The sequence below is a fragment of the Apus apus genome, chromosome 28 (assembly GCF_020740795.1).
Source record: "Apus apus isolate bApuApu2 chromosome 28, bApuApu2.pri.cur, whole genome shotgun sequence".
Classification (NCBI taxonomy): Eukaryota; Metazoa; Chordata; class Aves; order Apodiformes; family Apodidae; genus Apus; species Apus apus.
The window spans coordinates 130,687-155,722 of NC_067309.1; the positions used below are offsets into that span (position 1 = coordinate 130,687).

Here is a 25,036-nt window from a genome sequence, read left to right on the forward strand (position 1 = left end):
CTGTGCCACTGCGTCGTCCCTCCTGCTGTCCCCTCCCTCTGCTTTGTTGCACCCCAGGGGGCAGAGCCCCTCGATGCTGCAGCGGTGGGCGCTGGCACCCCACGAGTGTGCCTGGCGACTTTCTGTGCGTGCTGTGCTCAGGATTTTGAGTGTTGTGGCCTAAAGGTTTGCACGTGGGCACGAACACTTATGCCGTGAGCGTGATGCTGCAGCAAGTTGCTCCCTTGCCCCTCTCGGCTCTATGGTGGGGCTACGCAGGGGGTGTTCACTCACCTCCACGGTCCCACTCGCAGCTGCTCAGAGCAGTCTTGTCTGGGGACCAGTGCATGGCCTGTCCCCAGCTGCTGGAGCTGAGAGAGGAGCTCCAGCTGAGGCTCAAGGGCAGCTCTGACCCCGGGGCAGTGGCATCCTGAAGCACTTGGGCCTCGGGGCAGCCCTGTCCTCCCTTGGGTGCATGCCGGCTCAGTGCCAGACCCCATCCCAACGGCATGGGGAGCGAGCCGAGGGAAGGCTGCAAAGGGTTTCCTCCCAGCACTCAGTGCCACGGGTGTCGTGATGCCTTTTTATTGTTTGGAAAAGGAAGCACTTGAGTTTAATACTTCCCGCGGCGGCTGCCGTCCAGGCGGATGCTGCTGGGAGCCGGGGGCAAACGCCATGTGGAGGGTCTGGCTGTGCCTGCGCTTCCACCCCAGGGACAGCCACTGCCTTTGCCCCTCAGCAGGGGCCTGTAATTCCTGAGTTATTTTCAAGGAGGGAAATTTCCTCCCCTGGTCCTAAAAACATCAGCTGAGATGTCATCGGGCCCCTGGCCTTGTCTGTGCTGTGGGGCATGTCCCCTGCCTGCTGTGGGGCTACTCCTGTCAGGGCTGGCAGCCTGAAGCCAGCTCAGCATTCCTTGGTCAGTTGGTGCCTGCACCATGGCCCTGCTTCCCACCACAGCCCCTGGCTGCCGCCAGCTCTTCCAGGTGGATTTGCTCAACGTCTCCTCTCATGGCCTGTAGCATGTTTTCCTTGCAGAAGAGCAGATTTGGAGCCTACCACCATGCTTACTCACCAGCTTGGTCTCCTCCGCAGCTGCTCTGATTCCATCGTCCCCCAAAATCCACCTGGCTCAGCTCTATGCCCTTTCGGCTGCATACAATCTTAAAGCTTCTTTTTCTACAACTTGCAGAATATAAAATAAGGCAAGTCAGGATCCCTGTCTTGCAGGAACCACCTTGGAGCATCCTGGCTGCTGCTTGTGTAGCTGAGCTGCACTGGTGGAGATGCCAGGGGGTCAGGTAGTGTCTGGGGCACACTGTCAGAGCAGATGTAACTGTACCAGGTTCCTATTTAATAATTCCTATTTAATAAGGTGTCCCATTAAGATGGGACATTTCACCATGCCAAGGATTTTTTTCGCCTTTTACCTCCTAAAATACAGCTTTGGGGGTGCTGGAGAGTGGAGCAGGGACAAGCTCCAGTGTGCACCCCCTAAGCTGTGGGGCTGTGCACCAGTCTGAGGATGCCAAGAGCCATGGGCTGCAGGACCTGAAACCTCTCCAGTCCCGCCAAAACTGTTGCATGTTCTGTGCCTGGAGGGGCCTGGTGCAGGTTTGATGTCCGTTGATGGCCGGGTTCCTCCCTGCCCCAGTGACAATTGCTGGGGTTGTGTCCTCAGGGGCTGGTCAGATTTGCTCTTGGGAATGGGATGGGAGCAGGTGAGAGCTGAAAGCTCTGTGCAGGCAGGGAGCTCTGGCAGGAACTGCAAGGGCTGCGATACTGCCAGGGTTTTTTTTCCCCCAGGAAGGCCTCGGGGCAGCCACCCCACAGTGGGTAGTGGGTCCCCACAAGCCAGGGCTGGCTGGAGCATCCTGCTGTGGGGGCTGCGTTCACACGGGCAGGTGGACCAGAATCCAGAGCAGCTCCTCACGTGGATGCGCTGTTTGTGAATAAGAGTCCCTTTATGCCAGAATAATTAGTGTACTCAGAGCATGCTAATTATTCTGGGATAAAAGTGACTTTTATTCCGACAGAGCGTCCTCTCAAAGGGCCTTTTCTGTCTGCTCCCGGGGCACAATAGCTGCTCTGCTCCGTTTCCCCATCTCAGACAAAGTCCTTATTTGCGAAGCCAGCGAAATTGAGTTGACTAATGAATTAAGGCCAATGGTTTTGGCCGGGCTCCAGCACTTTGAAAGCCTTGGCGAGCTGATGCCCGTCCTGGCAGGAGGAAGCACAGGACCCTCCTGCCCCAGCAAAGCCCCTGCGGGCTGTGATCAGCCCCGGGCTCTGCCACTGAGTCCAGGCACTGTCCTGCCTCCTGATTCAGCTGTCCAGATGAAATGCCTATTAATCTATAACATGCAATTGCTTTATTGCACAATGCAGGCAGGTCTCTGGAGGAAGCGTTATCAGCTTTAGCCACAAGCCATAAATAACTGCCTCCAGTGCAGAGCACTGGATTCTGTTTGGGTTCCCAACTGCCAAAGATATAAACACTCCATTTCTCATTGCTAGGATAAATAAATGGAATTGAACCTTCTGAGCAGGTAGAGGAGGTGGGGGGTGGCTCTGCACCAGCCCCCACTGGCTGGGTCTCCTGCCTGCAGGCCCCTCCCCATCCCTTCCCTGGGGAAGGGAATGGCCAGCTGGGTGCAAGAGGAGTGGGGGCAATGGGACGTCCCCCTGTGGGGATGGCCACCAGCCAGGGGTGACTGCAGCCTGTCCAAATGCACCAGGAGGACATAAGCCCCTTTTTCTTGGCTGCAAATGTTTCTTTTCTTTCTTTACACTCTGTCTCTCTCTGTGTCTCTCTCTCTCTCTCTGTGTCTCTCTCTCTCTCTGTGTCTCTCTCTCTCTCTGTGTCTCTCTCTCTCTCTGTGTCTCTCTCTCTCTCTGTGTCTCTCTCTCTCTCTGTGTCTCTCTCTCTCTCTGTGTCTCTCTCTCTCTCTGTGTCTCTCTCTCTCTCTGTGTCTCTCTCTCTCTCTGTGTCTCTCTCTCTCTCTGTGTCTCTCTCTCTCTCTGTGTCTCTCTCTCTCTCTGTGTCTCTCTCTCTCTGTGTCTCTCTCTCTCTGTGTCTCTCTCTCTCTGTGTCTCTCTCTCTCTGTGTCTCTCTCTCTCTGTGTCTCTCTCTCTCTGTGTCTCTCTCTCTCTCTGTGTCTCTCTCTCTCTCTGTGTCTCTCTCTCTCTCTGTCTCTCTCTCTCTCTCTGTGTCTCTCTCTCTCTCTGTGTCTCTCTCTCTCTCTGTGTCTCTCTCTCTCTCTGTGTCTCTCTCTCTCTCTGTGTCTCTCTCTCTCTCTGTGTCTCTCTCTCTCTCTCTGTCTCTCTCTCTCTCTGTGTCTCTCTCTCTCTCTGTGTCTCTCTCTCTCTCTGTGTCTCTCTCTCTCTCTGTGTCTCTCTCTCTCTCTCTCTCTGTCTCTCTCTGTCTCTCTCTCTCTCTGTGTCTCTCTCTCTCTCTCTCTCTTTTTAAAATTTAATTTAAATTGCAGATAAGCTGCAAAAAGAGAAAGGAATAAAAAAAGCATGATTCTTCCTTGAAACACCCTCCACTGCATGGCTGGAGCCTGCCCCTTCTGTCTCTCCCTACCACGTTTTGTATGATCAAGCTCTTTTTTCCCTGCTCTGGAAATGCTGTGGATTTGTTTCATCTGGTTCCATCTCCTGCCATTTTTCAGCTCATTCTTTTGCCAACCTCTCCATGGAGGCAGAGGCAGGAGGGGGACCAGGAGGATCACACTCCAGTGTAGATCTCCCAGATTCTGAATTTGGTTTAAAATGCAGTGTTTTTTTTTTTTCTCATTTATTTATTTAAAATGCATTTAATCTGAAGGCAGCAGAGCTGTCGGGGAGTGAGAGGGGAAGGGGCTGGACAGGGGGGAGCACATTCCTCCCAGCGCGTCTAGATTTCCTGATGCTTGTTGGTGTTTAAGTCGTCTCCCCCGGATCTGTTTGAAGTCAGGTGCTGTCGAGGCTGGCAGCAGCAGCCCTTGGGAGCCACAAGATGATTTTAGTCTCCTTCCCCCTCTCTGCCAGGGATGAATGCTCCTGGGCAGCCTCTACCTTCTATCCTCCCTCAGGAGTATGATCTTGCACCCCTGCCCATCCGTCATCCTCCTTCCCACCCCCTCCCACCCTATCCCCTCTCCTCCTTTGTCTGAGTTGGAGAGCAGTGATGGCAGGTCCTCCAGGCAGTGGAAATACTGGTGGAGGTGTTGGAGCGCTTCTCCCTCTCCCTGCCCAGCCACAGGGACCCTCGCAGAGGGAGTGGCAAGCTGAGGTTGTCCCTGGAGTGGAGGGAGTTGTCTGAGTCCTGGGCTCCCTTTCCCTATCACAGGAATCCAGCTGCTCCCAGTCTTTGTCCTGGTGTCCCTGTGCCATGGGGAGGGACAGGTGTCCCTTGCAGCGGGTGATGGGAGGGTGCATGGGGCACAGCCCAGTGTGAGAAGGGGCTGTCTGGGCATGTGCTGAGCCTCTGGGGACAGCAGGGTCGAGGGTCTGTCTGTCCCATGCTGTCCCCTATGGGCTCCTCACTGAGCACTTAATTGCTTGGAGTGGCTGGCTGCGAATCCAGTGTTTCCAGGGCAGCAGATGGAGCCTGTCCTGCCTGTCCCTCCTGGCAACAGGATCTGATGGTGGGGTGACAGCCCTGACCGTGCCCTGCAATGGGGCTGGGGGCAGATGGGACTGGAGCTTCCATTTGGTTCCCAAGAGCTTTCCCACCAGGTTGGCGTGATGAGCAGAAGCCAGAGGTGAAAAGCCAGGGAAGGTGCCGGATCAGCACCCAAAATAATGGTCAGATCTGTGCTTTGGTTGGATTTTTTCTTGTTATTTTTAGGCCCCTTGATGTTTCCAAAAATCAGGCAAGTCGCAGCAAACCCGCTCAGAAGCCCTTCGACCATCCCATTTCCAGCCGCAGCCTCTCCTGGGAATGGGGTTTTGCTGCTGTTCAAACGTCTCCCTGGCAAAGCGGGGCCAGGCTTTTCTTCTTAAAATTATCTTTTTTTTTTTTTTTTTTTTTTTAAGGAAGGTTAATACCTCGTGATTTAGATGCAATAGGCAGACTTAAAGAGAAGAGGGGGGGGAAATTTATTTTAGTGTCAATATTTATTTAGTGATTGTGGGGCCCCCTCCCCCCCAGCCCAGCCGCACATACCTGCGGCTTCTCTGGTGGGAATGGCTGGGAGTGGGAATGGCCGGGAGCACAGGGAGCACAGGGGCAGTGTTCATGGATGCAGTGGCTGGGATGGAGCCCTGGGTCTGGTTTGAATCTTCCCAACAGAGGGGGCCGGATGGAAGAATTGCAAAAATATATTTGAACGGTTTAGAGGTCTTGTATTTAAACGCAAAACAAACAAATAAGCCTTCCTTGCCTCTTCCTCTTGAAAAAAATGTTCCTACAAACTTCAGGTTTTGTTATTTTAAATGTCCCTATCACCCTTGTTGGAGCCAAAGGACCCCTCACATTTGCATTAGTCATCAGCTTGCAAATTCTGCACTCTGTCCCTGCTGAGATTTGGGGTTTTAGCATCAGCCTCGTGGCTTCTGTACCAAGCCTCAGACCCAGGACCAAGGGAGCACGAAAGAGCCGAGGGGTATTTGCCTCCGTGGTTTATCTTTTCCTGGTGTTTGTCCCGTGGCTGCAGAGAAACTCTGGGAAATCTGAAGAGTCTTGAAAGCACAGAAAAGAAAAAAAACACATTTTCTCTGAAATTCAAGAGAATTGATGGATGATGTGGAGGAGAAAAACAAAAGTATAAGGTGATTCTTATTTTTGTGTTTGGTTAATTGGGCAACTTGAATGATCTTCCAGCGTGGAGCCATGAGACTTTGTGCTGGTACTTTGGGGGGTCCTGCTGAGGACACAGGCTGGGCTGTTCTGGGCAGAGCGGCCCTGGAGCTGCAATGTGCTCTGGCCAAGTGGTGACTTGAGAGCTGAGTCAACTGGGAGGGACGGTGGGGCAAAGACGGGATGCTCAGCTGGCTGACAGTTTACCCCCTGAGAGAGGCAATCAGCTAAAAGTGACCAAAACAGTAACTGGGGGCAGAGCAGATCATGGCAGCAGCTGCCCCGTGCCCGTGTGTGCGTTGAGCCCCTATGGCATGTTCTGGGACACCAGTCATGCTGGTGGGCTTGGGGTGGTGGTGCTGGGCTGGGCTTAGTGGGTGCCACCTTGGCTCACAAGGGCCTGGCCTGTGTGCTGGGTGGGATCATGGGCTCGCCGGTGCCCAGCTCTGTTGTCACAGGGCAGGAGGTGTGGGCTTTGGCAGGCTCCTCACTGCGAGCATGGAGGGGAGGGGGAGCTGGGGATGGAGACCTGGGAGGAATGTGGAGTGGATTTACTTTTCTCCCTCTCACGCTTTCTTCTCCCCCCAGAACATCTGTTTTGCAAATCATGCTCATTCCAGTCCGTATTTATGGCCAGCAAAGTTTCCTTTGCAAAGTAGTGGCTGGCCATCTCCTCCCGAGGAGAGGAGGAGGAGTTGAGCTGAAGATGAAAATTCAGCTTGCTTAGGGAAGGACTTGTTAAGTATTTTGGTTGTTTGCTTCCAGTCTATCTAGGTTTTTATGCCTTACTCTTCAGTGCACTGAAGGTAATTTGGCTTCTGCTCAAGGTGAAGACCTCCTGCTCACCATCCTCCCCAAATGGTTTGTTTAAGTGGAAGCGTCAATTTTCTTGCTTTAGGCAAGAATGAAATGTGTTTTGGTGTGTTGCTTTAACAGCCCTTTTCCCCCTCTGCTGCACTCACTCTCACATGGAGCCTCCAGCTGCAGTGTCTGTGGGATGGAGGAAGGCACAGCGGGGCTCCTGGTCCCTGTCCCACCTGGGAGGACCCCACTGCCTCCCACCCACACTGGAGCAGAAGAATCCCCTTTCTTACACCCAAATATCCATTTTTTTAGCCATTTCTTAGTAAAATTTTTTCCCGTCTGTCCCTCTGAGTTACCTTGGAGTGGGCTCCCTGCTTGCAGCTGTCCTGGCCCTGCTCTGAGCTGCCCATTGTGCGCTCCATGAAGGCGCCTTTATTCCGCGCCCGGTGCTGGAGCTCCGCTCTCTGCTGCCCTGGCCACTCCTGCTGGTGCGGCCGCCCAGCTTTCAGAAAGAAATTTGGCTCCATGTGAAGGACACATTAACAGACACCTTCTCTAATTGTCCACCTGGCACTGAGGCATCTCGACACTGACTCTGGGGCCATTTAACTCACTGGGAACACACTGTGACAGAGCAGACAGTGCGTGGGGTTGCCGAGGAGCCTGGAGAGCTGGCTGCCAAAGGGGAAGCGATCTCCTTCCCTCCCCTGCATGGAGCCACGGTGCTTGTCATGCGAAGCTGCGAGGCCTCGTGCTGCTGAAGCTGCCCTTGTGCTTGCGAATCGTGGAGGAGGAACGAGGGGCTAACCTTCCATGTTGCTGGTGAGCATCTCTGCTCCAGCACTGGGGTCTGCAGTGCAAAATAAACTCCTGTCCTGGCTCTGGTTTCTACTCCCATGTGGATGCAGCCCCGCAGGGCTGTGAGTGGCTGGGACCAGAGCAGCAGGCTGGGAACTGCTTGCTGGGGGTTTGCCCTCCTATTGCAGAGCTGTGCACTCCCTTAGTGGGAGGCAGGTGAGAGGCCAAGAGCTGAGTTGGACCTGGGGAGATGTCAGCGGCTGTTGGCCCAGCGGGTTCCTGGGTGCCAGCTGCGGTCAGCTGGGTGGTTGTGTTGGCCTTCGGTCACTTTGTGGCTGCTGAAGACCTGGGAGGAGGAGGGAGAGCAGGAAATCCCAGGGAGTGTAGGTTCTTTGGTGTGGTTTTCTTAATGAATCTTGCATTTGGTATGCTTGTGGTTGGGAGATGAAGGCGGAAGATGAGCTCCTCCGGGAAGAGGCAGAGCTGGCTTTGGGGGAGAGCTGGTCTGTCCCTGAGCTCCCAGCTCTGAGCTGCCGCGTCCTGTGGGAGGAAGGGGACAAGCCTTGTCCCCAAGTCATGCCTCACCTAAAGAGGGTGGGGGCGAGGTGGAGGCATCTGCTCAGAACTGGGTGTGTTTCATCCATTTTGATATGTCCAGTCTCCATCTTGATTGCACTGAGCTCCCTGCCGTGGTGTCGAGCCTTTCCCTCTGAGCAACAGCTCCAACGCTGCCTGTGCTTTCTACAGACAGAAGGGAGGTGAGGTTTGGAGGTGGTACTGTTCAATCAAACCAAATGACATTAAACAAAGCCCTTTTGCAGGTCTGAGGAATAATTAGCATCATTACAAGGTTGGGAGAGTTTCCTCCCACCCTTTAGGAACAGGGATTCGGGCTAGGGTCCAGAGCATCCCTATCCTCTTCCCTTACAGCATCCCCATGGCAGTCTGGACAGAACCTGCCTGCACCTGGCTGTGGCATTTCCTTCTCACTTTGCATCTGGTGAGAAATCACAAATGATGGCACCTTTTGTGCCTGTCAGGGGCCTGAGGGTGAGCTGGGTGATCAAACACATGAAATGAGCTGCAGCAGCCTCCTGCCTGTGGTGCTGCCTGGCACGGCAGATGCAAGGACCCTCCTTCCACGAGCTAAGCAAAAAAGTGGATCCTTGGAGCAGGGGATTTAGCAGAAGACTAGAGAATGACACAAGATAAATGTTTCTGGAATTGCATGTGTTTGGCTGCCTTTGCTTTTAACAGAAATTCACAGTTGCATTTTGTTGGGTTTTCAAGGTTTCCTGCCTTCCCGAGGGCTCGGGATTGGGCTTGTTCTCCAGAGCAAAAGCTGCAGTTGGCATCAAAGCGTTTGCTGCAGAGAGCTGGGTCTCTGGGAGGGGAGAGAAATGCTGAAAGGTGGGCGAGAAGATGGGTCAAGCCAGCAGGGCTGTGGGTGCCAAGCCTCTGCTGTGTGCCTGGGCCCCCGCGCATGGGTCAGAGCTGGCAGGGTCTTCTCTGCATTTCAGCCCTTCCCCACTGCAGCTCTTACCTGAGCTTCTGCTGCCAGCCCTGCCCTGGCATCACTGCTGTGCTGGCCGATGCCAGTGCCCACCCTATGTATTATCTATACAGCTACAGCACATTTTTGTCACCTTTGGTGCTGTCCCCACTGCTGTGGATCGGCCAAAGGAGACCTTGGTGCAGCCTCTGGCAAGGTGCAGCCTGGCAGCGCTGAGGACGGATGAGGGTCTCTGTTCCCTTCTATCTGTGGCCCTTTGGTGAAGGGGGAGTCAAACCGCCTGTGCTTGGGGGGTGCAGTGACCCCCCCACCTCCATTGCAGGATGGGGAAATTGATGAAGAACTGGCCCTGCTGCTGCTGTCTTAGTGATTTAAAAATGTTACTTTTTAATTTGTTCTCATTTGGGTTTGCTTATTTTTTTCCTGTCTATTTTACTGTCTAGCATAGAAAATAAACCGCCTTTGGCTCCCAGGAGCTAATTCATCCAAGTTAAATGATCTTTAAAATCTGTTAGCGCATCATGGATCTCGCTTCCTGTTTTCTCGCAGTGTAATTAATGCTTCAGTTTAAATTTTCTCCTTTCCTTAGGGGCAAGGTTGATGAATCTGATGCCAGGCTAAAACTTTTGCTGAGCCATTAGAAAGAAATCAAACTAAAAGCAATCTAGTCCTTAATTCAAATTTTATTTTATTTTAAGTAACTTGTCTTTGGGAAGAAACTGATCTTGTTTATTATCATTATTTCTTTTCTCATCCAGCACCGAAGACATGTAGCCCTAAACAGTTTGCATGCAAAGATCAGATTACGTGCATATCTAAGGGCTGGCGCTGTGACGGGGAAAAGGATTGTCCGGATGGCTCGGATGAATCACCCGATATATGTATGTATGCCTTTCCTTCCTAATAATGTCCTGTTGGTTTCATTTCATCCATTCTCTCACTGCATGCTGGTTCCAGGGTCCCAAACGGGCGGCTCCACACAACTGGTCTACCTCAGCCCCTGTTTCTTCCATAGCAGCAGAAGCGGCAGCACCGCGGGGGGTGGGTGCCACTGGGCAGGAGCCCCAGCGTCTGGCTCTCCGTCCACCCTTTATCTCCCTAGCTGCTGCTATCGGGGCCTCTGGATCTGGGGCTGTGATCCATTGTAACAGAACAGCCTCTTGGGAATGGGATATCACTGATTTATTTTTTTGTTTCCATCAAAATTGATTTCCATGAGGAAGGCGGAGTCCTGGAGGCGAGGATGCAGTGAGCCGTGGCGCTGGGCAGGGGCTGCAGCTTTGCCACAGCTGCTCCCCTTCCTTGGGCCGTGCCTCCAGTGCTGGGCATTTAACGGGTGCTTGGAGTGAGGGCTGGGCTGGAGGGAAGGAGGGGATCTCGGGAGCCCTGGGGATCCGCAGGGAAAGGAATGCCGCTCTCCCCACGTTTATTTGGATCCAGGGAGCTCCACAGGGATGGCAGATGTGCCAGTCCTGCTGTGCTGGGGCTCTGCTTCAGCTGGGCTGGAGCAAGGAACCACCTCTCCTCATGTCCTGGTTTCTCCCTCCATGTTGCACTTGCAGGAGTGGCCTTGTTAGGTTGTTTTACTGTGTCAGGAGAGCAGCCTCGAGGTGCTGGGCTGGGGGGACAGCCACAGCCAGGCTCATCCCTGCAGCTGCTCACCAGTGACCAGCAAAATCCTCTTGTCCTCAGGCCCAGAGATTCTTCCCAGACTCCTGCTTCAAGCTGAACTTGTCATAAAGGTCTCCTCCAAAGTGGTTTCTGGTTCGGCACTGTGGTTATTTATTTCTTAAAGCAAAATGATGCAACCGTCCCCTTTGTGGGAGGGATGAGGGGGGTGGGATGGGCTGGCTGGCTTCAGTCAATCAGCAGCCCTGGAAAATTACTGCGGGAGGACTCAGAGGTCCTTCCCCACCTGGAAGAAATCCGTCCTGATTAATGCATCCCACTTTCTATGTGTGTCTGTGCTGGCTTCCCTGCCTGCCCATCCATATGGACAGGTGAATGGAAAATGGACCCCTTGGATGCTTTTCCCTGGGCTGGTGGGGGCTGGCAGAGTCCCCCGTGGACAGGGAAGGCAGAACAGCCTGTGCCTGCTCTGGCTGCAGCTGCCCCGGTGGGAGCTGGGGAGCAGCGGGCAGGACTCGGTGCGGTGCCGGTGCATGTCTGGCCGGGTGCTGCTCTGTGCCGTTCCCGCGGGCAGGGGGTGCCTGCCCGCTCCTGCCCGGGCTCGCGTGAGCGGGTCCGACCTGTCAGCACATGCAGGGCGCCAAGCCCAGTATCTCCAGGACTGTCAGGAGAGCTTTTCTCACGCCACATCGGCACCGGGGCATCCAGCAGGCTCTCATCCTCCTTATCTGTTTGGCAGGGAGAGAATGACTTTTATTTTATTACTATTATTTAATCTCTTATTTTAAGCCCAGGCTGTGAACGCTGCTCTTGCACGCTGCTTGGCGCAGCCTTTCGTACCTTCACAGCATGCAGGGTTATTTACATTGCACTAATGTACTCGTGTCAGAGTCTCTTGAAGCGCTGTCTATTATGTGCGAGGTTTTCCTCCCTGGGGAATCCTTTTAAGTATTTCCTGGCTTTGCTCACGTGTTAGCTGAGAGCAGGAAGAGTTCCCTTTCTGAGCTCGGTGCTCTGCTCGTGCCTGTGTGAGTGGCTTGCGCCTGGTTTGTGCCCAGTCAGTCATTTTTTCACTCCATGGAGCTTTCCTGGGGGAGAAAACTTGGACACGAGCCTCCATCCTGTTGAGATTCAAAGGAGATGAGGGTCTCTGAGAAATGAATTTGCCATGGCTGAGCTACAGCTGTCATCTGGCGGCTGTGCCCAGGCTGACCTCGTGCCTGGAGCCCTCCTGGCTCAGCCCTGGCCGGGTGTTTGCCCACAGGCGTCACAGTCGGGTTCTGCAGCTGCTTCACTGCAGGTGAATCTGTGGGTCCGTGGCCTTCAGTCACCTGGATGTTTGCGAGGATTCAGCATCAAACACTTAATCAAGGGCTCAGGAGGTGTCAAATCCCTTGTTTCAAAGCACTGACCCGGTGCTGGCTCTGCCCATGGTGTGCAAAGCCTTTGCTCTCCTCCTCCCATGGCACCGGCAGCGGGACTGTCCACTCCCAGCTCCTGCCTCTTTCCATGTCACATTCCCCCATGTCTGTGTCTCTTTGGGCTATTACCAAATCAACTAGAGGCTGCTTTTACAGGAGGAAGAATTGCTTTTCTTCTTTTTTTTTCCAAGTGGTTTTTAGAGGTTGAAAATTCCTGTGTAATTCAGGTCCTTGGGGTGTACCACAAGCTTGTCACATGTAATAAATTGGCTCATTTATTAGTGTGCCAACACAGTCAAAAGCAAACAAAGTGGCTTGTAGATTAATCCTGCCCTGTTTGTGATAAGTAGTTTGATCCAGGCTCTTTGCAGGGGAATAATGGACACGGCAGATCAGTTTTGACTGATGAACTGTGCACTTTTTTTCAGTGCCTTTATTCTTTTGGCGCGTATATTGATACTACTTAATTTACCCTTAATTTGCAATTACTCGGTGCCCAGATTGCACTGCTGTTCAACCCTCTGTGAAAAACAAAAGCCATGAAGCAGCACCTGGTAAAAAATTATCCTGGGAATCATCTGCTGGGTGCCCTGGATTGTGGCTGGGCAAGAGGAGAAACCCAGGCTGCTCCTGCCTGGGAACCTTCTGCCCTTCTCCACAGGAGCAGCGGTGTGATGGGTTATGGGGCAGCTTGTTGAAGGTTTCTTGCTGGACTTGAGTTCTGCGAAGGCTTTGGTGCCTTTGGGAAGGGCAGAGGAGAAAGCCGGCTGGCTCCATCTGCTCCTAAAGCAGCAATAGCCAGTGGGGCAGGAACTGTGTCGGATGAGGCTGTGCTGGCACACAGAGTGCTGGGCTGGACCCTGCAAGCTGGGTGTGATGTAATGCTCCTCTCCAGGGAGAATTTAAACTTATTTAGGGCAAACTCCACCAGAGGAGTCTTAGATGAAGGTGACTGTGCTGGTCTCAATAGCTGTCTAAAATGGGACTGTGCCTGGACAAAGCGCTTGGCACATGATGCACTGCAGGTGCCCTTCTTGGTGCTCACCTGGCGCTTCGCCTGCTGTGAAGGATGGAGGGTCCACAGGGAACTCAGGGAGCTATTTCTGCCACTGTCCCTGCTGCCAGCAGACTGACATGCTGCCTGTCCTGCTGGTGTGAGGGCAAGGCATAAACAGACACTGTCTCCCCATAGAATGGGATTTTGGCATCTTGCTTGGCTGCTGTAGTTTACTCAGCAGAAGCGTGTTGGTGGCTCCAGTAAGAGCTGGTGAAATGGTGCATATTCAGCCCTAAAGAGAAACTTAGGTTTGGGACCATGGAGGAGAGAAGAGCCTGTGGAAGTGAGTCAGGCTTTGCAGAGCTCTCTGGTCTGTGTGCTGTGCTGATGGGCTGCTGACGAGGAACCAGTGCTGTGCAGGAGCTTGCCACGCTTCACCCCTGGGCAGCTGCCTTCCAGCCTGGGGTGAAGCAGTCTTGGAAATAGGATATTGGTGGAGCTTTTAACGGGGTTTCAGGATGTTAATCGATTTATGGTGTATTTTGTTGTTTGTCTCAATGCCATGCTTCTTTTCAGAGAAGCTTAAAAGTAAAGCTTTGCTTGCTTTGTATTTTTTCCAGTTAATAACGGAGATTAATCCTTGTGTCACGTAGTCCTAGTTCTTACTGACCCCCTGCAAGCCTCTGAACAAAGAGTGTGTTGTCACCTGAGGGGGGTGCTCGGGGAGTGGGGGCTGGGGCAGCTGTGCTCAGGGTGCTCAGGGGTGGGCTTTTGTCCACTGATGTGGTCTCCAGGCCTGAGCAGAGGGTCCCCAGCTGCTCCAGGTCTTCCTCTTCACACGATGCTCCTGCTCAGGATGTACGCTGCAGAAGTGATGGGAAAGGGAAAGTTTGCTCCAGGAGGAGCGGTCCACCTGCTTTGAAAGGAAAATCCGGTGTCTGTTAAGGAGCTTCCTTCAGGGAGAGGTAGGGATGTTGGAGGGAGCAGAGCCTGGTTTGAGCTTTTTCTGTCCTGGCGCTGCTGTGGAAGCTGAGAGAATTTGGGACAGGCCTTGCTAGGTGAGTGCTGCTTTGGCTCTGGAGCGTGTGCCAGGCAGGGGAATCCAAATCAGCAAGGATTTAACATTCATCTTGGCAGAGGGAATCAAAGCACGTTCACATACTGCTGTGTGGTGCTTGTCTGCTGCTGGCTGCTGCAAAAACATTCTCACTAATGTCCTGGGCAGCGTGAGGGTCCCTGAACCCTTGTGTCTGCCTGAGGAGTTTTTACCTGAAATCTTGCTGTGTGAGGCCACATCCAGTGGATGATGGTCACAGTTGGAGAGCCACAGCAGAGTAACGTGGGGGAGCGAGAGCTCCCTCCAGGTTTTGGGGTGTTTTGCAGAGCTGTCACACTCGCTTTAGTGACCTTCTGCCTTTTGCTCTCTTGCAGGTCCTCAGAGCAAGGTGTCTCGATGCCAGCCCAATGAGCACAACTGCCTGGGCACAGAGCTGTGCATTCACATGAGCAAACTGTGCAATGGGCTCCATGACTGCTTTGACGGCTCTGATGAAGGGCCGCACTGTCGGGGTAGGTGTATGGGGGGTCAAAGGGGGGCTGCAGGTAGGGGGGCTGCCCCATGAGATCCAGCCCTTGCCTCCTTCCCTCCCCCACCATGGTAAGAGTCACGAGGTCCCTGTTTGTCACCAGTTTCTGGCTGTACAGTGTGAGCCCCATGCTGGTTTTGTTGAACAGCTTCAGCCGGTGCTGCCGCTCTCCCCGCTCTGGCAGCGCTGGGCTGGCCGGTAGCAGATCCAGAGATTAGCCAGAGCTGCTCGCAAGTGACATGCCCATCATTCCTGAGCCTGCAGGCCATTAAATAGCTGCATTGTCTCCTGGGTTTAAAAGCTTGGGGGGCTGTGTTCTGGTTTAGATAAGAGACACCAGTATGTTTTTTTCCTAATTTCCAGGAGCTTTGTCCCCCCTCCTGGCCTGTCCCCAGCTGCTAATCCTGCAGGAAAACTCTCCCTAAATCAGTGCACACTGGCTTGCTGGTGCGCAGATTAGTCGCTCAGAAATGTGTGTCCTGGGCTGACCCTGGAGCTGGGTCTCTGCAGACTCCAGGCAGCAGTGAACAGGACGAGCCTTTCTCCCTGGCCCTTCCTCTGCCCAGGGCTGAGGGGTCCTGCCTGTCGGGTCCTTGTCTGCTGCTGCAAAACCATTCTTACTAGTGTCCTGAGGAGCACGAGGGTCTCTGAGGGTCCTGCCCTGCTCCTGCCCCACAGGGCTGGCCCCAGAGCTGGGACCGAGCTCCCCTCTGCTGCCTGGGTTCTGCAGGAGGAGCCCAGAGCAGCTTTGGCAGCTGTGCCTGAGCTGGCAATTAATATTTCGCTAATAGTTCTCATTACTTAAGTGGGATCTAATTTCTCACAGTAGGGCAGCACGTGACTGGTGTGCACGAGGCAAGGGCAGGCCCTGGTCAGGGCAGTTGCTGCTGGCAGGTTTGGGCATGTTGGGGACATAAGCCCTCTCAGCCACTGGTGTTGGATACTGAGGTTCCCCTGCCTGCTGCGGGTGGGAGAGCTGGCAGAGCCCCCCTGGGTGCCATTTCCTCACAGCCCCAGGATGAGGGAGAGGAGCTGTCAGCCCTTTTTGTGCTCCAGCTGCTGGGGCATCGCCTGCTTCAGAGGTGTCCCTGCAGGACATGCCAGGAGCCAGGGGCCCTCTACTGCCTTGCAGACATCCACAGGGGTAAAAATGCCATCAGAGGCTGCATGCTGCGTTGTACCCCTCCTGCCGACCTGGCACTCTTGGGGATTTTTTCCTTTTTTTGGATGTGTGTGGTGCCTGCCAGAGCCGATAAACCTTGTAAACAACTCGGCTGGGCCCTGCCTGGCTTATTAAGTGGTTCCACATGCGAGGGGCAGGATTTTTGCAGTGTCTGAGTGCTGCTCCCCCTTCCAGCCCCAGCTGCAAAGGGGGGATGTGGAAAGAGTCAGATGGTTTTGGTTTGCAAAGGCTCATGGCTGGGCTGCTGCTCTTTCCCCTCCGCTGGCAGTTTTACTGAGACCCAGTTCAACACCTTCTGAGCACCCAAGTGACGAGGGAGGAGGGGAAAAAGATAAAACCCAACATAACCAAACCCCCCAGCAAAGGGCTGACAGGGCATCCCTCAGCAGGCCAAGGAGGGATCTGGCAGCTGCCTGCCTAAGTGCTCCTCCCTGCCTGCACCGCAGCATCCCTGGGTGGAGGGTCCCAGGGCTCCCTGCAGCCCTGGTTAAAGGGAAACTGCTGCAGGGGGCACGTGGTGCATCAGCTCACCCCAAAGTCTCTGGGATTCCTGTTTCCTCTGGGATACCCTGGAGCCAAGTTCTGTGCTGAGTCTCAGACATGGCCAAAATGGGCTCCCAGTGGAAAGTATCAAGTCAGCAGCTTTTGGGGACAGTTGTGGCTGCTCAGACCCTCTCATGGAGCAGCCACATACCTGTTACAGCCTCAGCTAAGGGTCTCTTCCCTCCCCACTGGGGAGCAGGGGACAGCAGGGAGGCCCCCAGCAAAGCCTGGTGGGGAGCCTGGGGTCCCCTTCACCCAGCTCTGGGGCTTGGGTGTCCATCCTGTTCTTCACCACAGCGTTCCTGCTGGCACATCAGTGACACCTTCTCTCCTCCCCTGCCCTGTCTCCTCAGATCAATTAGCAAACTGCACGGCCCTGGCCTGCCAGCACCACTGTGTGCCAACGCTGAATGGACCAGCCTGCTACTGCAACAACTCCTTTCAGCTGGCTGAGGACAGGAGGAGCTGCAAAGGTCGGTTGGGGGTGGGCAGAGCCCATGGTGCCGGCGGCAGCGCCGGAGCTCGGCCGTGCAGCCAAAGGGACTTGGGGCTTGGCAGGCCCTGACCTCTGGGGGGAACACAGGGCTGACGGGATGGGCTCTGCTTCCCTGCTGCCATGGGGCCGTGACAGGGATGCAGTTCATGAAAGCCCCAGTGAGGAATATCAGGAGTAAGTAAGGAAAAGGCTTTGCCTGTGTGGAGTCAGGGGCCATCGCTGGTCTTTATGTGCTCCCAGTGTCATTGCCTCAGAGAGGATGTTGGAAAATAGGAGAGGGTCAGCCAGGAGTGATCAGATCAATGTGATGCCTGGAAACAAGTCTGGAAGTGAGAGATTGCAGTGGCTCCATCTCCTTCATTTATCTGAGCAGAGGTGAAAGGGGCCCTTATCAGCTCCTGCATGCACCTCTGGGGGCAAGAGCTCTCTGGTGGAGGCTGCTCTTTCATCTAGGAGAAGAAAGAGCAGCGTGCAAGCCAGGTGTTTGGAAGCTGAAGATTAGAGAAATTCAGGCTGGAAATTTAGGTGCAGATTTTGCAGAGTTGGGGGGAAGGGCACTAGATAATTAGGCCTTGAAAAGGTTCAGCAGAGAGGCAGGGATGGTCCTTTTGCTGCTGATGCTGGAGCAGAAAGCTGGGGGCAGCCTGCAGGTGTCAGGAGGTGACATTGTCCAGGTATTCCTCTAGAGGCCATTGTGACCATCCCTTTGGCTTAGGGAGCCTATCCTCCCCTGCGGCTCTGCCTCAGAGAAAAGGAGAAGCCTTCATCCCCTCCTAAGGCAGTTAAGGAGAGATGTTTGCCAGTCCAAACCTTGGGATTTTTGCCTTCTTTTCCAGACTTTGATGAATGCACAGTCTATGGGACCTGCAGCCAGACATGCACCAACACGGAGGGCTCCTACACATGCAGCTGTGTTGAAGGATACCTCTTACAACCTGATAACAGATCCTGCAAAGCCAAGAATGGTGAGATCCTTGACAGGAGGAGAGTATTGCTGCTGGGCAGCTCTGCAAGCTGTGTCCCCCTGCCCTTTGTGTACCTCCACTCCTGGTTCCTCACCTCAGGGTGCTCTTCCCTGGGGATTGTCCTGCACTCCCCCCTCCTTGCTCGTGTTGTTCTGCGTGTCATGGTCTTGTTTTTGCTGGAGCAGAAGGGCTGGACTACAGGTTGATATGGGGTTTTAGCCATGAGCTTCAGGTGCTCTGCCATGACCACCCTTCTCCCCTCCTTTCCCTGCCAGAGCCTGTGGACCGCCCTCCTGTGCTGCTCATTGCCAACTCCCAGAACATCCTGGCCACCTACCTGAGTGGAGCCCCTGTGCCCAACATCACCCCCACCAGCGCCAAGCAGACCACAGCCATGGACTTCAACTACATTGAAGACACAGTGTGCTGGGTTCATGTGGGCGACAGTGCCTCCCAGACCATCCTCAAGTGTGCCAAGATCCCCAACCTTAAGGGCTTCGTGGAAGAGCGCTCCATCAACATCTCCCTCAGCCTACACCGTGAGTGCCAGCTCCCCGCTGCACCTGGCTCCTAGTCTTTGCTCCCAGAGTCCCCATTTCCTTTCAACAGCCTGAGCATCCCCAGCCAGGGGTGTGTGAAAGGGCAAGACACCTGGTCTTCAGCACAAGTGTAGCTTTTGGCTTTCCTTTTCCTTCCCTCTTATTAGTTCTAACAAGTTTTGTGGTTTCTTTGTGTGAGTATATGAGGGAAAATGGTACAGCGAGGAGCGGAGATGGGGCCTATGTAGCAGGTTGGGAATGGCAGGTCTTGTTGTTTCCACTTTTTTTTTTTGCCCCATGTTCCCCTTGCCAAACCAGGCCTTGGTCCCAACAAAATCAGGACCAAAAGGGGCCTCTCTCAGGCAGCCACTTGAGTCACCAGCATGAGGGGCAGGGGGTGGTTTCATTCCGCATTGTCTCCCAGCCTGTAATGAGTGTGGTTAAAACTCTGACTCCTGCTTGGGCTTGCTGGTCCCAGTTAAGCTGTCAATAGGAAAGAGAGTTATTTCCTGGGATTTTGGTGCTCTTTGACTCAGGCCCATGCCTGTGCCTGCCCTCCCAAGACCCTCTGTCTGGTGAAGGGTCCCAGCAGGAGTTATGGACTTTCAGGCACCTTCCTTGTGTACTCTCACTGCTGCAGAGCAGTGGGCTGGTGAGATCCCCCCAAGAAAGGGAGGTGGGTGGGTGGCCATACAGCCAGGATGTGGGAAACCACTCCTGTTGTACTGTCACTGATTTTATCCTTTGAAACAACAGACCAAGTCAGTCAGGGTGGGATTGGGGGTATCTGGGGTTTGCAGTGCATCTCCATCAGGTTTTGCAGCCCCTGGCTTCCCTGGCCTTGTCCTGCCACTGTCTTTTGCCCCTGAATTTAGGGGTGATGCCTGATACAGGAGGGATCCCATTCTTCCAGAGACGTGGGTGGTGATATGTGATGAGCAATAGCTAACCTGGCAGATTAGATGAACATGTATAAACTGATCTTTGCACATGAGTAAAGGTCTCGGGTGGATCTTGGAGCTGAGGGTGTTCCTGTGCTGAGGGTGCCGATGTTGGCTGCCGAGGGGGAACCGGCTGAAGCCCTGGCTGAGGTGTGTGAGCTGGGGAGCTGCAGGCCCCTGGGACTGGGGCTCAACAGGCTCCAGCCATGGCGCCCTGCCGAGGGTGTGTGCAGCATGGTTAATTTAAGCTTGCACTGTGTATTTTTAGGGCAGTATGTATTTTTAGGGAGAGGCCTCACGCTTTGCTCTTGCAGGCGATAGCCTGAAATTAGGCAGGACAGGGCTCGTCTCTGCTCTCCACTTCCCCCCCAATGGTTTAAGGAGGTCTTGCGTGCTCTTTCTGGCATGTCTCTTAAGGCTACCTCAGGCTGGGTTTTGTTTCCCTGTAGTTCCAGCAGAGGGGCAGACAGCAGCATTGTGTAAAGCTCTGGCTGTGCACTTCTCCTTCCCGTCAGGTTCAGTTTGAATGTAATTTCCTGCAGCAGGGAGTTGCTGCAATGGCTGTGCTTTGTGGATGGCACGTGAGCCACGAGCTGTGGGTTGGTCCAGGGGAAGCGAGATCGCTGGGATTCGGGTGGGAGGTTTCAGGGCATTCCTGAAGTCAGGCTGGTGCCTTTCTGCAGCCAGGTCCCTGCACTAGAAGGGTCCTGAGCTTCCTGGGATGCCTTCGCTCAGTTGTGGACGGTGTGAGGCTGAGGGTGCAGCAGCTCCAGGGACTGGTCACCTGGCTCGTGGATCGAGGTGGCTACAGCAGCAGCTGTGGTGCAGTGTTGGGTCAGGACCTGCAGCTCCAACCACAGCCCCTCCATTGTACCCAGATGAGGTTGTTGGCCTGTTGGGCTTTTGGGCTGCTCCAGCTCCAGGGACTTAATCTGAGACACAACCTTTTGATTATGGTCAGGAGGGGAAGGGAGCTCATAAGAGTGAGTTCAAGTCCAAACAAGAAAAGGTGCTGTGCTTTGCTTGGCCTCCTCATCAGTTGCGATAGCTGAGGGTGGGAAGAGGAGAACCGAGCTGACCTGGATGGGAAAACGCCTGCCCTTGCCCTGGGATGAAGGGAACACTTCCAATCCACAGGGAAGGGGTGACCAGCAGCTCCTGTTGCTGCTGGGTGGAGACTGCTTGTGGAGGAGCTGCAGGGGGTCCCTCCTCGGGCACGAAGGGTGAAACAACCTTGGGTTTGGGCTGCAGAGCACAACCACACTCTTGGGTGCTGATTGTCAGCCCTGAGGTGTGGGCTTGTGGTGTGGTCCTGCCATTAGCTGCCTTCCCTGCAGACTGCCTGCTGCTGAGCCAGGTGTGTGCTGGCTGCATTAGTAATAACGATCCTACATACTTCAGAAGGAGCTAGTGAGAGATGTCCTTGCAGGGCAGGATTTGTTCATGAGCACAAACATGTTGGAGAAATGGGTTTTCCTCAGTCCTGGGTCCCGTGCTGGGGGTTGCGATGAGGAGATAATGTCATTCCCCAGCTCCTCTCTGTCAGGACACAGGAGAGACTCGTGAATCCAATTAGTGATTTCCCTCTTTATTTGCTTCTTTATGGCATTATCTGCTAACAGCAGGAGTCAGGCTTCCCTGGTGCCTGCTGCTAATGGGGCTTGAGTTGGCATCTGATGGGGAAAGACTGATGCTGAAGGGCTGAAAATTAGCAGCCCCCAGCTGTCAGGGGTAGGGCTGGTGAGATGTCACAGCCCAGCTCTGATAGCAGCCCTGCTTCTCTGTCCCCACTCCCTTCCTGCAGAGAGATTAGTGTCACTTGTGTTGTGGGAGATGTGTTAAATGAATGCTATTAACAGAGCTTGGCAAGACCCATTGTACCCTGAAGCTTTGCTTTTCCCCTGGTCTTTGCACTGCTAAATCCTTTTTTCTATCTGCAGTCTTGAGTACTGATGCACTTTTTCATGGTGACTGTCCCTCCGTTCCCAAATACGTGCTGCCCGTGGACATTTTTTGCAGGCAGTGATTTTCTCAGTTGATCTGAGCTGGCTGGTTCCCTATCCCCAAGTTCTTTTCAAGGAACACACTAAAAATTAGAGGCTGGTGAAGTCTTACATCTATTTATCTTAAAAAAACCCACAACACCTCATGTTGGAATGGAATTATTTTTCCCCACCATCAGTCAGAGCTGACTGTGGTTGCTGGGAAGCCCTGGGCACCTCTGTGGCATGGAGGTGACAGGGAGGACATATGGGGCTCAGTGACGGTGCTGGTGGCCACACTGTGTGGCCAGGGCAGCTCCTGGCTAGTGCTGCAGGGATCAGCGTGACCCCTCACCGGGCAGGGTCCCACCTGTGCCCATCCCCTGTGGGGAGCTCGGGGGTGGCACCTTCCCACCCAGCCCCTGGAGCTCCCTTGGGGCTGCTCCCTCCCCCTCTGGAGCACCCTGTGGCTCAGCCACGTGGAGGCTGGGGTAGGAGCACGGGAGAGCTCGTCCTTGCAGCCAGCACCAAACTGCAACAAGGGGAACTTGTCTCGTCCTTCCTCCCTTTCCGCTCTCCTCTGTGTGAAAATCCAGCACTGTTTCTGGCCAGGGAGGATCCTGGCAGCCCTTGCATGTCTGCTTGCGCTCAAGGATGGGAGGGCACATGCCTGCGCAGGGGCTTTGGTCCCAGCATCGCTGCTGCCAGTGGACAGCACGAGGACGGTTCCCAGGAGCTGCTGCTGGTCCCTGCGGACCCAACTTGCTTGGTGGCTAATTCCTGACCCCCGGGTCTTTCTGATCCCAGGGGTTTTCTCAGCCAGATTCCAGCCTTCACGTGTTTCCTGAGACAATGTCCTCGTTTGTTTGGAGTTGGGATTCCAAAGAATCTCAGAGCAAAACAACAAGAAAAAAAAATTGCTTCTGGGACCTTGTGCTGTTCAGCCACCCCAGACTGGTGCTGCCTGACCTCTTGGGTGCAGAGGTGGAGGTGGGGGTACAGTGTGGGTCCACCCTGCTCCCCACGAATGATGCAAGAAGGTGGTGACACCTCCCTGGAGTGTGCACAGTGGCTTAGGGACACACGGCTCTGCCAAGAGCTCTCCTTAAGAGGACACCATTAATTGGCAGCTGCTTGACCCTGTGCTGGCCACCTCCTGGCCTCTGTGGCATTTCTGTGAGCTCTGTGATGGCAGCATTAAAGCCTTGGCTCCAGCGTGGAGTGATCGACTTTCAGGGAAAGTCAGGAGTCCTTTGCTTTTACTATGGAAAAATACTAGAGAACATGGGTCAGGAGACTGAAACCTGGGTTTCTCCATGGGTCTCCTGGTAACTCCCCTTTCCCTGCTCTTTCTTTTTCCCCTTTCTCAGCTGTCTCATGACTTTTTGCACAGTCAGAACCGGTAGCTCACAGTGCCAGGGGCTGTTTTGCTGAATGTGTTTATTGTGCCGGACGGTCGCTGGTGCCAGTGCTGCTGTTGGCTGCTGAAGCCTGGGTGCCCAGAGCTTTGGTTCTGTCCCAGCTTAGGGCGATGGCTGCGGGTCTGCAGTGACGAGCTGTGCTGTGCTGTCCTGGCCCTGGGGCTGCTGGCCTGGGGCTCCCAGGCAGAGCGGGCAGGAATGTGGGCTGCTTGGCAGGACGTGTCCAGGGCTGCTGGGAAAGGATTGTGGAGGTTCCTTGATTTATTATTTCTTGTTTCAAGGTTTGTTGTTTTCTTTTTCTTTTACAAAACAAGCCCCCAGGAAGGGGTTTGAAATATCAGGACATTTGATCCCAAGTGCGTTATAAACCCTAAACGATAGCAATCTGGCCATTATTAAAATACCTTCCTGGGCAGCATCTATCTAAACAAGCATGTCTAGGAGATTGTTTTCATTGACTCCATTTCAGCCCTGTTACTCGTAATGACCTCTCCTGTTGCCAAAAAGCAGAAGAGCTGTAGGGTTTGGGACAAATTGATTTCGGGGAGATGTTGCTCTGCAGAGGAATCCAAGTACATTTCTTTCCCCACTTTGCATGGAAAGCTATTTTTCTTCCTTGCTGCCTCATACTAGCCAAGAAAGAGGCTCCAATGTGAACTTAGTTGGCAAGAAAGCAGGATGATTGGTAATTTCATCTGCTTATTTCTTTTTTTCTTTTCTTTTTTTTTTTTTTTAACTGTTTATGACTGTTCTCATACAGTGATGTATGAGAGCAAGGGATGGGTGCAGGGTCTGGGACCAGTTGCTCACATGAGTACTTCAGCTCTTTGTGTTGGAGAGGGCAATGTCTGTGATGATTTGATGATTTTAATCAGTCTGTTAACTAAGTGTCTGCTGGTGTCTGTTCAGTCTGGAGGGAAACCTGCTGTGGAGATGCTCAGGACTGCTCTGTGGCTCTGCCTGGCACCTCTGGCTTTAATTACCCCTTGGTATTTCCCCAAATTTTGGGTGGGGATACAATCCCCAGCAGGTCAAGAACCCTGCAGCAGGGTGTGCTGGGCTGCTGTTGCTTCTCTCTAAGGTTCACTGAGTGGTCTGAGGGCAGCAGCATCCCTGTGCTTGGAGGGGACAGCTCTGTGGTGCTTGGGCTTGGCCAGATCTGCTGCCCGAGCTGCCATCTCCCGATCCCTTGGGCTGAACCCTGGGACTGTGGTGGCAGAGTGGGGAAGGGTCTTCTCCCTCCCCCTTCCTGGGATGGGAAGCCCCTTGTGGACCCCTCTATGGCAAGATCCATTCCCCTGTGTCTCCCTCTGGCCAGGCCCGAGGTGTCAAGCATGGGGTGAACTGCATTCCCACCTTGCTGGAGACAAAAGGGTGACATTAAATGTCCTGAATAATTAGTATTCTCTTGTGCACAGGAGCAGGTTTGATTGTAAATGGACAGGAGCATGTTTATCCCTGCACACATCTGTCTGTCCCACACCGCTGCCTGCTGTGCTCATTCTGGGTTCACTGCACAGCGGCTGAGCTCTGCCAGGATCTTCTCTGCCCAGAGTGGCCCTGTCTTCACTTTCTTGTTCCCCTGCCCCCCCAAATCATCCCAATAACAGTTCCTCGTGTTCCTGTTGAGCCTCTGTCTCTCTCCTCTCACCCAGAAGGAAGCCAAGTGCCCTGTCCCTCTCTCAGCCTCTGCTGAATAATTTTTGCCTGTGGAATGGCCTCATTAAGGCAGCGTAATTAGTGGTCTCTTGGCCGCCCTCCACACAGCTGAGATGACGAAAACTCCATCTCTGTTCTGGCTCTTCCCACCTCCGGGGTTGCAGCCGGGCTCATGCAGGGATGCTGCAGGAAGCCTGGGCGTGGGGAGGGGGCAGGTTTGGGCCTGGGGAGGCTCAATATGGCAGGAGGGTGACAAAATGCTGCCTGGGGTGTCCCCACCCCTGGGCAGCTGGAGGCTGGGTGGGTCAGCCTGGGGCGTTGCCCATTGCTGGAGGGAACCTGGTGGGAGGGAGATTGGTGGCCCCTTTGGACGCCACGATGCAGGTCCAGCCAGGGGGAGACCAGGCATGAGCCGGGGGTCTGGCAGCCCGGGGCTCCCCGAGGAAGGGCAGTGCTCTGGCATCCTCTGTCAGCTGGCGGTTGTGCTGCCTGTCCCCAGAGATGGCCAGAACGGGGCTTTCCTCCTGCAGCCCCCCAGCTACTGGGGGGCTGTGCAGCCCCGGGGTGGCTGGTTTTACCTCCTGGGGAGTGTTTGGCTTGTGTGGGCATGTGCGTGCAGAGGCCACAAGGATCTTTTCGAGTGCCGAGTCAGACATCCTGGACATGGGCCACCAGCTTCCACCCAGCGGTTACTCCTCTGAGCTGAACAGCTTCACAGAGGGGGTTTTAAATTTATTTATTTTTTAGCCTGGTTTTCTAAGGAAAGAAGGCTGACGTGATGGTGGTGGCTGTGTG

The 25,036-nt window shown here is 54.1% G+C and overlaps 1 protein-coding gene across 5 annotated transcripts in view; it reads left to right on the forward strand.

The window, feature by feature from the left end:
- LRP1 (LDL receptor related protein 1) overlaps positions 1–25,036 on the forward strand; it is a 79,656-nt gene that overhangs the window by 6,163 nt on the left and 48,457 nt on the right. For all 5 annotated transcript variants that reach the window (XM_051641545.1, XM_051641541.1, XM_051641542.1 and 2 more), the window contains exons 2-6: positions 9,638–9,760; positions 14,358–14,495; positions 16,592–16,711; positions 17,571–17,699; positions 17,975–18,238. In XM_051641545.1, the coding sequence (XP_051497505.1) occupies positions 9,638–9,760; positions 14,358–14,495; positions 16,592–16,711; positions 17,571–17,699; positions 17,975–18,238 (774 nt within the window). The remainder of the gene's footprint in view (positions 1–9,637; positions 9,761–14,357; positions 14,496–16,591; positions 16,712–17,570; positions 17,700–17,974; positions 18,239–25,036) is intronic.